General features: G+C 46.6%; 1 protein-coding gene across 6 annotated transcripts; it reads left to right on the top strand.

Annotated features, from left to right (window-relative positions):
- The first annotated feature begins 3659 nt into the window (after window positions 1-3659).
- Window positions 3660-14641, top strand: CD209 (CD209 molecule). 6 transcript variants are annotated; one of them, XM_020978144.2, is made up of 12 exons: window positions 3666-3811; window positions 4098-4178; window positions 5190-5276; window positions 5857-5946; window positions 6149-6238; window positions 6441-6530; window positions 6733-6822; window positions 7026-7115; window positions 7623-7685; window positions 7835-7986; window positions 11831-11940; window positions 14089-14641. In XM_020978144.2, the coding sequence occupies exons 1-12, from the start codon at window positions 3766-3768 to the stop codon at window positions 14228-14230; spliced, it is 1131 nt and encodes a 376-aa protein (XP_020833803.1). In that variant the 5' UTR covers window positions 3666-3765; the 3' UTR covers window positions 14231-14641. The 6 variants fall into 6 exon arrangements, with proteins under 6 accessions (XP_020833808.1, XP_020833804.1, XP_020833807.1 ...); XM_078154229.1 differs by lacking the exon at window positions 3666-3811 and adding an exon at window positions 4691-4758 and having other exon boundaries at window positions 4114-4178; XM_020978149.2 differs by lacking the exon at window positions 11831-11940 and having other exon boundaries at window positions 3660-3811; window positions 14089-14218.
- Window positions 14642-15156: the final 515 nt, after the last annotated feature.

Genomic DNA, 15156 nt, shown 5'->3' with positions numbered 1-15156 from the left:
GCAGTAAGCAGTCCGAGTGCAGCTGGTGCTGATTTTCAAACCATGTGTAGTTTTTATAGACAAGAGTAAATGGCTTCCATACAGGGACGAGAAAATGCTGATCAGTACATACATGACAAGGAGATGGGCTTTTATGCCACCTCAGCTTTTCCCCAATGCCTAAACACACATGTACAAGGGTAGATCAGACTGCCATTCTCTGCAGACTGGCTGTGCACATATCCAAAAGTCAAGCAAGCTTAAAACATGAGTCCCTTAGACTAATTTTATACTTTCACCAACATCTCTCTTCACCCATAGGAGTACTAATTCATGGAACTCCCTCCCAGCTCCAAAGTAAGGTTTCCTCCCTTTCTCCCTCTTTTCAATCTATCCTACCTTCTTCTCACCCATTCCTTGTGGACTCTTCTCTTTCTGAGCCCACAGAGGTCATGTTCCTCTCTTTGCCAGTCCTTGATTTGACCTTGATACATTGCTCACTCCTCCCTATCCCCCTGCTCCTCCCTCCCTTCTATGTATCTTTCCATGTTGTAACATAGTGGTTTCTTGAAATGTGAAATCTAGGCTCCTTTTTTGATCTAATTGCTGCCCTCGTGGCCTGAGCTCTTCAAGTTCCTGACCTGGGCTTGGGTCTGAAAAATAGGCCCGTAGAACTTGTCCATTTGTAGTTTCAGTAGATTGTGCTGGATTCTGCCATCATCAACCAGCTGGAAAACTTCTGGTTCAGTGTATCAGAACTATAGGCTTACCTTTGGTCTAAGATTCCTGGTTACTCCTCTGTTAGCTTCAGATTGGGCTTAAAGCTTAAGCTGAGACTCACTCAGCTCCTGGGGTTCAAGCAACACAGTGGCTACTTGTTTCTGAACTTGTTCCTTGCTTGGTATGTAGCCTATGGCCCCTGACTCCTCCTCACCCTGGAATGCCATCCGTAGGGCCTGGACAGTCAGTCTGCCCTAGACAGAGCAGCCAGTTGGCACCTATTCCTGTGCCTTATGCCAAATGAGACTCCTCTGTGCTATATCTGGGACCTCTTCTCGATCGGTTGCACAGCCTATCTCTGCACTGGCATGCTCATCTTCATTGGGGTATTCTCCTGGCCAATCTCTATCCCCACTGTCTGCAGACCTCTCTGTCTTTCTCTGCTGACCTAGACTGGAAAAATATTAACTATGATTTTTTTCTTGGATTTCCTGATCAGAATTTAGTCCAGTGTGCTTTCTAGATCTGTTTGGGAGAGTTATGGAGGAGAAGAAGACCATTGTATTTCTTCCTGCTACTCTACCATCTTGACTACACCTTTTAATAAATTATTGATTGACTGATTTTGATAAGTACCAAAATATCATTACCATATAAAAATCTAGTTTTCAAATAAACTAGAACTTAACCTAACCATTGAGTTGACCTGAGAATCTTCAATGCTAACAATTTGCATTTTTCAACAATTAAATTGTCAAAATTTTTCTCTCTCATTTTTAAAAAATGTGAAATATTTTATCATGATGGATAGTTAGACAACTAGTTTGAAGAGAAAACTGAATAGAGTGGCTGAAATTAGTACAAACAAAAATGACAGGCTGTTTGAGGTAGCAGAAATGAAGAAACATAAAGTAAAGAGCCCAAATCCAGAAAATGCAAGCCATTGTATCATCATTGGGATTCATAGTTACTAAATGATGGAGAGGAAAAACTACTTGTTTGCTTTGTATGAATGCTTTAGCTACAGTTAACATGGAACCTAATAAATTGAAAGACATCTTGAAAATGTTCATGCTGGCATTAGCTATGCAAATATTAGCTCTTATTATCTATTATTCTCACTATTGCATAGGCCAGATAAGTTTTTTCAGTATAAATGAGATGATGTTAATAAGTTACATCAAACTTCTAAAAACAGCAGTTTAATGTACAGTGTAATGCCCTCATACTGCCATCTGACATAGTGGAAAATAAGATTTAGATTAAAAATGTTTCAGTTTTAAGAATTTTATTTGTTCCATAGTATTTATGGTACTATAGATTTCACGTGTTATGAAAAGTGAATATTGTCTGAAATCAATGTGGTTTTTTAAAAAAATTGAGGTACTAGCACAAAAGGTCACAGAATTCTCAGGAAGCACTAGTGAAAAAATGTTTTGCATGTTACCAATTTTATTTTGTGTATGGCATTTTATGGATGATTTCATGGTTACTGTGCTAGGAAAAGTGCATGTTATCAAAATTAATGTTTTGTTATAAAGAATTGTATGCAGAAAAATGTATTTTCAATGATTTTTAGCGAAAGATTAGTTTTTGCTGGTTGCAGGGACCTAATCCCCTATTTCTCATAGATTCAATGTATAAATATTTGCATTTTTTACCTTTGCACCATTTTATAGGAATGTTACACCCCCCTCCCCATTTGAGGATGGACTGTATTATGCTTTTACTGTGTGCTAGGTACCACGCTAAGCACTGGGGTTACAAAGAAAGACAAAAGAACATTCTCTATCCCCAAGAGCTTACAATGCAATGTGGGAGACAAAATCCAAACATCTGTATCTATCTGTCTGTCTATCTATCTATCTATCTATCTATCTATCTATCTATCTATCTATCTATCATCTATCTATCTATCTATCTATCTATCTATCTATCTATCTATCTATCTATCTATCTATCACAAGATACATACAATGTAAATAGAAGGTAATCTTAGAGGGGAGAGGGTGAAAAAGGAGGACTGGGAAAGGCCTCCTGTAGCGAATCTTGAAGAAAGCCAGGAAAGAAGCTAAGATGAGGAAATGAGATGAAGAGAAAGAACATTCCAGGCACAGGGAACAGCAGCCAGTACAAATGAGGTTAAGTGGGCCCTCAGGTCTCTCTCTGGCCGTATGTGGTCCCAATGAATGCCTCCTATGTTTATGTTCTACACTTATTCTATGTTTGTATCCTCTCCCCCACTGGTGATGTGGTAACTTGTGGGAGAAGATGCCCTTGTTTCTATTAGTGATGGGAGTTGTTCTTAACACATGTTTAGCAGTGGATAGAGTGCTGGGCCTGGAGTCAGGAAAACCTGAATTCAAATTTGACCTGAGACAATTACTAGCTGTATGACAGGCCTGCAAGTCACTTCACCCTGTTTGCCTCAGTTTCCTTGGCTGTAAAATGAGCTGGAGAAGGAAATGGCAAATCACTCTAGTGTCTCTGCCAAAAAAAACCCCAATGGGATGATGAAGAGTCAGACATAACTGAAACGACTGAACAAGAAATTGGATTAAATGGCTTTGGCTTTGAAATAACATTAACCTTGGCTGGCCTGGTAAAAGAAACACTTAGGGAGTTGTAAGTAGATGCTGACTTCCCACAATGCATATCTTGGACCTCTGTGTGATGAGGGTCTCCAGTGCTTGATCCACTTTGACACCTAATTGCCCTTACTGGCATTGAGATCTAGGTCCTTACTCCTCCCTATCCCCCAGATCCACCTTGTACTCAGGCCCTCTTTTTGCAGTTGTCCCCTATCCCACTACTACCCTTGCCCACTCCTCTCTGGGCTGCCCTCCACGTTGTCTTTTACTCCATTCCTTTTCATTACCTGCCATTCTGTTTTAGCCAATGGGGGAGCAGGGCGAGTTCATTTCCCTTCCTGTTCATATCTCATTCAATGAGAGCATGAAACTCTGGGAGGGTCCATCTGAGAAGGGAAGAAAAACTGCCTAATTGTAGGGAAGAGCATGTGATCCCTAGGCAGAACAGAAGCAGCCTTCAGAAAGGGCAACAGCGATGTGTGACACTGAGAATCCAAAGTTCCCCGAGCTGGCAGGATTGGGTGGGTAGGCATGAGGCCAAGGGTGCTAGCGGATGGACTAGGAGCCACGGCCACAGAGGAGGTGGACAGGGGCTGGTAGGGAGGCCCTTCAGGTTCCAGTCTAGAGCACTGGGGTTCTCCTCATGACAGGCAAGGGGGAGTCCAAAAGTGGCATGCAAGGTAGAGACTTGAGTTAGCAAGACTGTCCCTGGGCCAGGGGAACCAGGGACTCATCTGCCCGCTGCCTACCTATTTCCTTTCGTATTGATGGGGGTGGTGGGGAATGGTGTCTGATCATTCTATTTAGATGAGGACGTGCTGATGCCCTCTGGATGGAGCCACTTCAACCTCGGAAGCCAAAGAAGTCAGAGCCTGAGGAGCTTTCCAGGTATGTGGGGGCAGCGAGGAGTGAAGAGGGGCCCGCTGGGGCCATAGTAGCCTGGGACAGGCTTAAGAAATGGGACTTCCTGGGCCTAGGAGAGGGGCATAGGCGGCAGGTGGCTACAAGCTGGACTCCCAGGCTTCCTCCATGGGACATGGGAGCACACCCTGTCAGGAAAGTAATTCAATTCAGCTCTAATGTGTTCCCCTTCATCTCCCCCTTTTTCAATCTCTCATTTCCTTCAAAGCGTTGCTCAAATGCTACCTTCTCCACGTAACCTTTTCTGTTTCCATGACTGTTAGTACATTGCTCTCTGAAATTACATTGTATTTGTTTGGCATATGCAATGTATGTGTGCCTATACATAAACAGCATATATATGTGTGTATACAATACATGCACATGCATGCCCATATGTATATGCACACAAATGTGCTTAAGTTAATACACACATGTGTATGTACACACACATATAGACATATGTATATATGCATATACACATCTATATGTACTGGTAGGGCTGGGGCCAGCTCCTGGTGAATGGAAGTGTCCTGGGAGACGGCTGGAGATGATGAGGATGTCCGAGGTAATAATAACAGTAATTATGTCTAGCACTGCTGCAGTACAATAAGGTGTGCAGAGCCTTACATATATTCTCCTTTGATCCTCACAACAACTTGAGGAGGTAGGTGCTAATATCCCAATTTTACAGATGAGGAAACTGAACCCACGAGAGGTAAAGTGACTTGCCCAGGGTCCCATAGCTAACCAGTAAGTGTCTGTGGCTAGATTTGAATGCAGGACTTCATGAGGCTAGTTGCAATGCTCTCTATCTGCTGCCAACATCTAGCTGCTTCTAAGGTAGTGGATCTCAAAAGTTTCTTCTAGCTCCAAAATGGAATGCTCCTTATTCTGGGTCTGGCTAACATGGTGGATGAGCTTAGGGAAGGCTTCCTCAGGGGAGCTGGGTCTGGGGGCCGGGAGGCCTGGGCTTCCCCTGACACTCCATCCTTGCAGCTCCCTGGCTGAGTCGCCTGGGCTTCCTGATGAGGATGATCTTCTTTGCCCTTTCCTTCATCCTCACCATCACTATCTTATCCCAAGGTAAGGCCCAGGCCCAGGGCTAGGAATGGGCTGGGGAAAGGAGACGTTCGATTTCTGGTCTCTCTCATGGGAATCAGAAGACGGGGAAGAGGGAGATGGTTTGATAGAGTGGAAAGAGCATTGTAACTGGAACAAGAGAATCTGAGTTCTAGCCTTGCTACTGCTGTGTATTAATTATGTGACCTGGAGCTAGTCTCTTCCATTCCCTGGTCCTCAGTTTCTCTATTTTTAAAATGAAGCGGTTAGATTACAGGATCTTGAAGGTAGCTTTTTGGCCTACACTAATTTAGGGATCTGGGCAGCTGGGTATCTAGGGGCTACTCTGCAAGAGTAGAAGCAGGGCTGGGTCCCTGAAGTCAGACTGAATTGGGGGCCAGGCCTGAGCCCTATACCCTGGGTGAGATTGCCAGAGAGGGCAACAACAAAGAGATATTATGTCCTATCCTGCTATTAGTTCCAGAGAAAGGGAAGCTTGTTTGAAATCAGGCTCTCTTCTTTCCTCCCTCCTTCCCCAACTCCCCAGCCCTTCATTGGATGGGTGCAACTCCTATGGGCCCAGACTTATTACTTTGCCTTCCAGTCTTCCAGAATCAAAGTCAGCGTAATTTGGAGCACGAAGCAATCCAGAAGAAACTGAACCAGCTCTCTGCCCAGCTGAAAGATGGTGGGGGTGAGGCCAAGAACTGGGGAAAAGATACCTGGCTTAATGGGAAGAGAGCATCACCAGGTGGAGGGCTCAGAGATTTGTAGCAGGGAGGGTCACAGGAAAGACACTGGGGCTCTCTTCCTCCCTCCCTCCTTCCCCAAATCTCCATCCCTTCACTGGATGGGTGCAACTCCTATGGGCCCAGACTTATTACTTTGCCTTCCAGTCTTCCAGAATCAAAGTCAGCATAACTTGGAGCATGAAGCAATCCAGAAGAAACTGAACCAGCTCTCTGCCCAGCTGAAAGATGATGTGGGTGAGGCCAAGAACTGGGGAAAAGATACCTGGCTTAATGGGAAGAGAGCATCACCAGATGGAGGGCTCAGAGATTTGTAGCAGGGAGGGTCACAGGAAGGACACTGGGGCTCTCTTCCTCCCTCCCTCCTTCCCCAACTCCCCAGCCCTTCATTGGATGGGTGCAACTCCTATGGGCCCAGACTTATTACTTTGCCTTCCAGTCTTCCAGAATCAAAGTCATCATAACTTGGAGCACGAAGCAATCCTGAAGAAACTGAACCAGCTCTCTGCCCAGCTTAAAGATGGTGGGGGTGAGGCCAAGAACTGGGGGAAAGATACCTGGGGCTAGTGGGAAGAGAGCATCACCAGGTAGAGGGCTCAGAGATTTGTAGTAGGCAGGGGCACAGGAAAGACACTGGGGCTCTCTTCTTTCCTCCCTCCTTCCCCAACTCCCAGCCCTTCATTGGATGGGTGCAACTCCTATGGGCCCAGACTTATTACTTTGCCTTCCAGTCTTCCAGAATCAAAGTCAGCATAATTTGGAGCACGAAGCAATCCTGAAGAAACTGAACCAGCTCTCTGCCCAGCTTAAAGATGGTGGGGGTGAGGCCAAAAACTGGGGGAAAGATACCTGGGGCTAGTGGGAAGAGAGCATCACCAGGTAGAGGGCTCAGAGATTTGTAGTAGGCAGGGGCACAGGAAAGACACTGGGGCTCTCTTCTTTCCTCCCTCCTTCCCCAACTCCCCAGCCCTTCATTGGATGGGTGCAACTCCTATGGGCCCAGACTTATTACTTTGCCTTCCAGTCTTCCAGAATCAAAGTCAGCATAATTTGGAGCACGAAGCAATCCAGAAGAAACTGAACCAGCTCTCTGCCCAGCTGAAAGATGATGTGGGTAAGGCCAAGAACTGGGGGAAAGATACCTGGGGCTAGTGGGAAGAGAGCATCACCAGGTGGAGGGCTCAGAGATTTGCAGCAGGGAGGGGCACAGGAAAGATACTGGGGTTCTCTAGGGAAGGGACTTCTTATTTATTTATTTTTTGGGGGGAGGGGGCAAGGCAATTGGGGTTAAGTGACTTGCCCAGGGTCACACAGCTAGTAAGTGTCAAGTGTCTGGTCTGAGGTCAGATTTGAACTCAGGTCCTCCTGACTTCAGGACCAGTGCTCTATGCACTGCGCCACCTAGCTGCCCCCTAGGGAAGGGACTTCTTGAGGTGTGGCTTGGACCAGATGACCCTTGAAATCCCTCACAAGTCTGAGTCTCTGGGGATCCAGAGGACAGAGGAGGAGCAGGACAACTGAGTTCTCCAAGGAAGCAAGATTTGGGTCGTGGTGGGCCATCTGGTCTCTTTAAAGATCAAAGGTGTTCATCCTCCTGACTCCTCTTTTCTTCCCTCCCTAGACCTGAGGACTAAAGAACAAGTTCAGGCTTCACAACTCATTCAGCAACTGAACAAAACCCTGAGTAAGGACGGCCTGGCACGTGGGGAAGCGTGGGGAAGTGAAGGGAGCCGGAATTAGACTGGGGGATATCCAACGAGGTCTGAGCTCAGCGGTCAGGAGAGGGAGTCAAGACCCCTGGGCCCCTGGCCTAGTCCTGCTCATTACCCACAGGCACCCTTTGCAGTCCCTGTCCCTGTGATTGGAAGCTCTATAAAGACAGCTGTTACCACTTTTCTGTGTACCGAAAGCCATGGGAGGCAGCCAGAGGGGCGTGTGAGGCCGATGATTCCAACCTGGTTATCATTAGCTCTTCTGAGGAGCAGGTGAGTTGCTTTCCCAGGTCTGTCCAAATCCCCAGATCCCAGGATCTGTCTTATCTATGTGACCTTAGGCAAATCATTTTCCTTCCTTGGGCTTCATCTGCAAATTGAGGGGATCGGCTCTGAGATGCCTTTTAACTCTAGATTTATGCCATCTGTGACAAGAAAGAGGGGTTAGATTTTGTTTCTCTTGCAAAACTCCAGAAAACAGAACAACACTAGATGAAGTAGGGGCGGAGTAAGTGATGGGAAATAATTTTTGGCCGGCTGTGAGAGAACTTGTTTACAATCTGACCTATGTAACCATGAAAGCAGCTGTTGCATGAAACAGTGAGCCCCTGGGAGTGTCCAGAGGTGCTCAGAGACCCCATGTCAGGGAAGTTGTATCCTCCATGAGGAGTGGAGGACTAGCTGACCTGTAGAGTCCTTCCAGCTCTCAGAATCCCCATGAGAATGTACTGGTTGGTAGACTGAAATAAGAATTGGATTTGGGGTCAGAGAACCACCTGGTTCCAGAGTCTTTGCTCCGTGTGCTGTGTGACTTGGGGCAAGCAGCCCTTCACTGCTCTGGGCTTCATTGCCTTCAGCTACAAAATTATGAGGAGGGGACAGGGGTTAGATGAGCAATAAGATCCATGCCGGTTCTGAATCCTAGGAACCCAAGTTTCTTTTCTCCCTATTGCTACTCCTGTCCCTAAGAGCTTTTAAACCCAGTAGAAGTGAGGCCTCCATTCTGCCGCTTCCATTCACTCCTCACACTTAAGCCTTCCAGACTCCGTTTCTGGAATCTGCGCAGAACACTCAATCATTTATACAACAACGATTTTTTAAGCACTGGCTTAAGCCAGGCATTGTGTTTAGCACTGGTAATATAAGGGCAAAATTCCTGCCCTCAAGAAGCTTGCATTCTTTTTTAAATTTTTTTTTGGTGAGGCAATCGGGGGTAAGTGACTTGCCTAGGGTCGCATAGCTAGTAAGTATCAAGTATCTGAGGCCACATTTGAACTCAGGTCCTCCTGACTCCGAGGCTGGAGCTCTATCTACTATGTCACCTAGCTGCCCCAAGAAGCTTACATTCTAACAGGCTAGAAGAAGTACACAAAATAGATGCAGGTCAATTTGAGGAAGGAGGGCCCTGGCAGCTGGGGCCCTGGGACAGGCTTCCCATAGAAGATGGTGCTTGAGCTGAGTTTTGAAGGAAACCAGGCACCCCAGTGGGGTAGAGGTGTGGCTTTCCAGGGATGGGACACAGTACAGAGGCACAGATATGGTCAATGGAGTGTTGAGGATGAGGAATAGTAACAAGGTAAGCATGCTGGGTTGTAGAGGCCACAGAGCTAGTTAGCTGGAAATTTTTTTTTCTTACTACTTTCCCTTTGCCTACCTTTTCCCCCTCCGACTGGGATGTTTGGGTTATGCCCAGTTATGCCCTTGTAGCTAAGCCCTGCCTCCAAGTGGGAAGTAGTATAGAAGAAAAGGGACTGTATTTGAAGTCAGAGGACCTGGATTCAAGTTCTTCCTTCCCCTGCTACTTACTGTCTTGGGCAAGGTCCTTATTCCCTTCGGATCTCAGTTTCCTTGTGTGTAAGATCAGGGTGGGAGGGGGGTGATGTTGACTTTGGTCTAGTCATCCCCTAGGATTCCTCAGGAAATTCTGTTCTTCCCTACCTTCCAAAGGTTATATTCAAGAGATGGGGAAGGGGCTCACATCCATTGTTCAAAGCCCTGTTGTCAACAAGGCGGTAGAATCGAGGATGCCTTTGGGGAGCTTAGGGTTCAGTTTTAGGAGACAGGGACTAAGTGGATAAAGGATGTTTAGAAATGAATCCTAATGAGCGTAGAGGGCCAGAGGCACCTAGAGCAAAGGAATGAGTAGTCAGGCACAGTGAAGTAGAGATGGCTGCTAGAAACTGGTGTCGCGCACCAAGTTTTGAAGTTGCAGAGGGCCATGAGGGGCAAGGGAATGGGTGTTCTGGGTGGGGTGCCAGGAATGGGACATAGGGATTGAGACTGTGGAGTAAAGAGGTGATGAGCTTTGGCTGAGAATGCTGCTGGAGAACAGGCCTAGGAGGGGATTCTATCTCAGATGATCTCTATAAGAAAATAGGCATGTTTAGCCAGGGAAGGGCACGGCTGCTGTCTTCAAGTACTAGAAAGGCTGGTATGTGGAAGACACGTCCATCAGCCTTGTGCCTGATCCAAGAGGGCAAAGCTAGGGACAATGGGTAGAACTGCAAAGAGGTAAATTTAGGTTTGAAACCAGGAAAAAAACTTCCTAAGAAGGAGTTACTGACAAGTAGAAGGGATTGCCTTGAGAGGTGGGGACTTGTCTCTTGTTGGACATCTTTGAGAAAAGGCTGGTTGCCACCTCCATGACTCTGGATATTTTCACCTTACTGGTGAAAGAGTTTTCTCACCTGTAAAATGAAGAGGTTGGACAAGATGGCACAAATGTCACTTCTGGTACTCTATGATTATATGAGCCTTTGTCCTCTATGATTACATGAGCCAATTATTCAGGAATAGATTAGATGGGATGGTCTCTGAGATCCCTTCCAACTGAGATTCTGTGATTCCGGGTTTGGAGTAACAGAGAGACACCATGGGAACCAGGCAAATGAAGAAGGCAGAGTGGTTCAATGGACAGAGTGCTGGATTTGGAGTCAAAGGAGTTGGGTTTGAATTCTGGCTGTGCTACTTGCTACCTGGGTGACTTTGGACAATCACAAGGGGGTTGGTCTTGGCCTTCAAGGTCCCTTCTAACTCTGAAGCTATGACCCTTAGGTCACCCTTTCTGGAGAGGGAAATAGCAAACCACTTGGGTATTTTTTGTCATTGTCAAATATATATATATATCTCCTCTTTTTCACTTAAAAACCAAAAAAACCAAAACAGAAACACAAATCACGTGCAAAAAGAGACTGACAAAGCACATGTATATGTATGGGGTGTGAAAGGCTCTCTCCCTGACTCTTTCTTCTTCCTGATGTCACCCTCATGATCCATACTGCCCCTCCCCCACCCAGTGGCAAGAAGTGGCAAAGAGTCATACCTGGGGATGTAGCTGCAGGGGCACAGCAAGGTCCTGAGAACCCCAGAGGATCGTAGAACACACATATGGGAGATGTAGCCTCGTAGCACCAACAGGAAGTCACACATGGATTCTGGAACCGGGCTGTCTCCTCAGTAGAAAGCAGATGGTCGTGGGCTGCAGAGATCAGAGCTGAAAAATACTTTAGAGATGAGCTAGGCCAGTCTTCTCATTTTACATTTGAGGATACCAGGGCCCAGAGAAGGGAAGAGGGTTCCCCAAGATCACATAAGCAGAAATTAGGAGAGCTAAGATTTGAACCCAGGTGTTCTAACTCAGAGAGATGGGTAGTGCACCCCGAAGGAGCAATGGGCTTCAGAGCCCACCTGAGAAGCATCCTTAGCTCTGTGATGCTGGCGAAGTCACGGAAACTCTCTCAAACTCGTTCTTTATCTATAAAATGGAGATAATGATAGGATCTGCCTTGTAGGATTATCTGGAGCATCAAATAAGAGGATGTGTATATGAGGTAACTTGGGCAGCACTTTAGAAACCTGAAAGTACTCGATAAATGTTAGCTGTTGCTGCTGCTGCTGCTGCTGTCTCTCCAATAGTTTGGCACAGGGAAGAATTTTCTTCCAGTGAGTGCCCTCAGATATCAGACTGAGTGGTTGGAAGAATCTTTGGGGCATAGGGGCAGAGGAAGGAAGGAAATGCCTTAATAGTGGCCCAAGTCTGATGAGGACTGAGGCTTTGTTTGGTCCCTGGGAGTGAGGGATAAGAAGTCCAACGCTCACCCCACTCTTTGCTTCCCAGAAATACCTGAACCAGAGGGCTGACTCCAACCACCGGTGGTGGGTGGGGCTCAGTGACAAGAAGAAAGAGGGGCTCTGGCACTGGGTGGATGGAACGACTCTGAAGCAGGCGTAAGTCACTGGCAGCAGTCCAGAGACCCAGGAGGGAGGGGAAGACAAGGGTTATACCCTTCCCTAAGAGCATCACAGGACAACCTCATCCCTTTCCAGTGGATGCCCCAAACTCCAGCATCAGGACTGAGTCCAGGCACCAGAAGCCAATGGGCCCCACCCTCATTGTTGTGGGGTCAAGGGAAGTCAAAACCAAGCCCCCACCTCCAATTCCCTTTGATTGTGAGGGTCACAGTTCTTCCAATCAAATTAGCATCCTCTTTTCCCGCAGTATCTCCGCCATCTCCTTCTCTCTACCACAACCATTCTAGCCCCAGTCGGTCCCTGCCCCTGTCAACATCTTCTCTCACCTCCCTGGTCAGTGTCCAGCCCCCAGAATCAGTATCTTCTCCAGCCAGCATCTTCCCCCGGCAGTGTTTCCTACACCCATACCCATCAGTCTTTCTCCAAAATCAGCACTCTCCTCCCGAGCTTGATCCCTCAGGGTTCAAGAACCCTGACTCTGGAGTCAGGAATCTCGTGTTCAAATTTTGCAACTGACACTTATTACCTTAGACCTTGTGTATAACCCTGGGCAAGTCATTTAACTGTTCTCCACCTCAGTTTGCTTTTCATGTGAATTGACTAAATATGGCTCATGGGAAGACACTGATGGATAATCCTGGACTCTTGCCCACCCCTCTCCAAGGGAGATTTTGATTCCTGCCTGGAGAGGTGCAGGAGAAAGGGACATGAGGCTGGCTTCTTTGTTCTCTGAAGGGAGATACCAGACTAGAGTTTTATCTCTTTGGAACTCCCCTCCAATATTGCTGATTTAGGTGCCCAACATGTTTTTTTAGGTTCATAAGCAACAAAGCCACTAGCTTTCTTGGTCACTATCCCTTCAAGGGGGAATGTGCCCCAAGCTTACCCTCACTGGGTTTGCTTTTTCCCATTAAATGCTAATTACACAAATGCCCATCACAAAGAGTGAATAGTGAGTAATCCCAAAGATCTAGGCAGAAAACAAACAGAAATCAGATTTAACTATCCCAGAACGTATACAAGAGCAAAGAAGCTCTTAGATAGGAGTAAGCTGAGATCTCACTTAACCAAGAGAGAGGCTCCAATTTTCATCAAAGGGAAATTCTTGAAATCTCTAGGGCAGCAGGCTGGAAATTAGGGACATGTTGAGGTGCTGGCATCCCCTGCATGTTTGCTACTTTCAAAGTATTTTTTCTCTCCTTGAAGTTGGTCCTAAAGAAAGTCTGGAATCACATGTGTCTCTCCAAGCAGGAGAGAAAAATGTCTTGGCTCTCCAAAGCTTTTGCACCAATTCTGCCTTTCTCAGTTATGCAGGGTCATGCCATCATTCTCTCTACCATTTAGAGAGTCTCGTGCAAAGTGCATAAGTCTAAAACTAGGGTTACATCTGTAGAAGAGGATGTTGGATTAGATGGACTCTGAGATACCTTCCAACCCTAGATTTGTGATCATAGGATTCTACTGACTTCCTGACCCTTCAGAAGGGAACAATGCCTTGGAAACAACTCCAAAGATCAGAGCTTTGTCATATGAGAAAACACAGCTCTCCCTTTGGGAGGTTGTGGGGAAGGGAGAACTCACCCTGGATCCTTAAGGACCCTTAGTCTGTGGATGCCCTGGAATCTTGAAAGAACCCATCCTCTCCTTCCTCCCCAAACCCATCTATGTGTCCAAATAAGAATTTCTTTAGCTAGTCTCAGCTGTTCAGACCTCCATATGCCTGGGAAGTCTGGGGATCTTTGGGGTCCAGACACACTAGACTCCTGGGACTTCCCAGAGGAGGACTATTTGAGAATGAGGCAGGGGTGGCAGAAAGCAGAAGTGGGATGGGGAATGGATGGGGTCCTCCCCAGAATGAGATGGTCTCTTTCCAAGGCTATGTGTGTATGTACAGGTTGTATGTGTGTGTGTGTGTGTGTGTGTGTGTGTGTGTGTGTGTGTATTGGTTGTGAGAGTCAGAAGGAGTGAGTAGGGGAGCTTGGAGCTTCATCTGAGGCACAGACCAGTTTTTGTCTAGGTGGAGAAAATGAGGGGGCTGGTGTCAAGGGACTGACCACGGGAGCTGAGTGGCTACTCCAGTGGGGGAGAAAGGAGGACTACTCACTAAAAAGCTAACGTTCACAGCTTTTGGAATGCGGGAGAACCCAACAATGCTGGGGATGAGGACTGCTGTGAGCTGACCTCTCAAGGTTGGAATGATGCACCCTGCAGCAAGGAGAACTTCTGGATCTGTGAGAAGAAAGCTTCCTCTTGTATCAAGCTCTGAGGAGCTCCAGGGCTTGGGGGCATGGGATTGGTAAGGGTGGCGACTGTGTCTGGATAGGAGAGAAGAAGAGACAGGGCTGGTGGCCAGGACTCCTGGGTCTGAACCCAGGTTATTGTGCCCCACCCCCACTCTTGTATCTCAGTTTATCCTTTTGTGTATCTTGGCCCTTATTTTCTTTCACAAAGGCCAAAGTTCCCTGAGATGCCCCCCCAAAAACCTTTCCCCTACACTCCTATACTAATCTCCATGGCTGTGGCTGTCACCTCTATCTAGCTGACTCCCACATCTACATCTCTTGCATGCTTGCTCCCTGAAGTTCTGAACTCTAGATGTCCATCTGTCTGTGGCTGACTATCCATCCCTGCCTGGAGGGCCCATTTCACTGCAATAAATGACTCCTTCTCCACCTCATGCATACTTTTGTAAAGGTTTCCTGCATGTCCAGTGTCTGGCACATAACTGATGCCTAATAAATGCTGGTTAGTTGATTAATCTTGATGGAGGAAATCACATGGGATGGGCAACGCTTGGCACATAATTGGTGTCTAATAAATGCTGGTTGATTGATTAATTGTGATGGGGGAACTAGAAGTGACATGGGATGGGAAAAGCACTGGATTTGGAGCCAGGAGCCTATGTTTGAATCCAACCTCTGATAGTAGATGTGTGATACTGGGCAACTAATTTCATCTCTATAGACCCCGGTTTCTTCATCTGTAAAATGGAGATAATAATACTTGCATTATCAACCTCCGCAGGTTGGTCGTGAGAAAGCATTTTCCTGGTAGCTCCCTGTTCCAACCTTTTGAAGCTCACAAGGTCACAGACATCTCTAATGAAGTTAGAAGGAATAGTAGAGCCAAAAGCTTAATCTTCAGCACTGAGCGAGGGCCATCTTAGTATTCAAAACAGTCTTCCCTAACCCG

The sequence above is a fragment of the Phascolarctos cinereus genome, unplaced genomic scaffold (assembly GCF_003287225.1).
Source record: "Phascolarctos cinereus isolate Bilbo 61053 unplaced genomic scaffold, phaCin_HiC Scaffold_4;HRSCAF=312, whole genome shotgun sequence".
In the NCBI taxonomy this organism is placed as follows: domain Eukaryota; kingdom Metazoa; phylum Chordata; class Mammalia; order Diprotodontia; family Phascolarctidae; genus Phascolarctos; species Phascolarctos cinereus.
The sequence above is the reverse complement of the archived record's forward strand: the minus strand, read 5'-3'. Positions and strand labels throughout refer to the sequence as shown.

What these genes read in the sequence shown, in the direction of transcription:
- CD209 (XM_020978144.2), top strand. Translation starts at nt 3,766, where the DNA reads ATGTGTGACACTGAGAATCCAAAGTTCCCCGAGCTGGCAGGATTGG. An exon ending in GAGCCTGAGGAGCTTTCCAG is followed by an intron (nt 4,179 to 5,189) that starts GTATGTGGGGGC and finishes CCATCCTTGCAG; the next exon opens with CTCCCTGGCTGAGTCGCCTG. An exon ending in CCAGCTTAAAGATGGTGGGG is followed by an intron (nt 6,823 to 7,025) that starts GTGAGGCCAAAA and finishes TTTGCCTTCCAG; the next exon opens with TCTTCCAGAATCAAAGTCAG.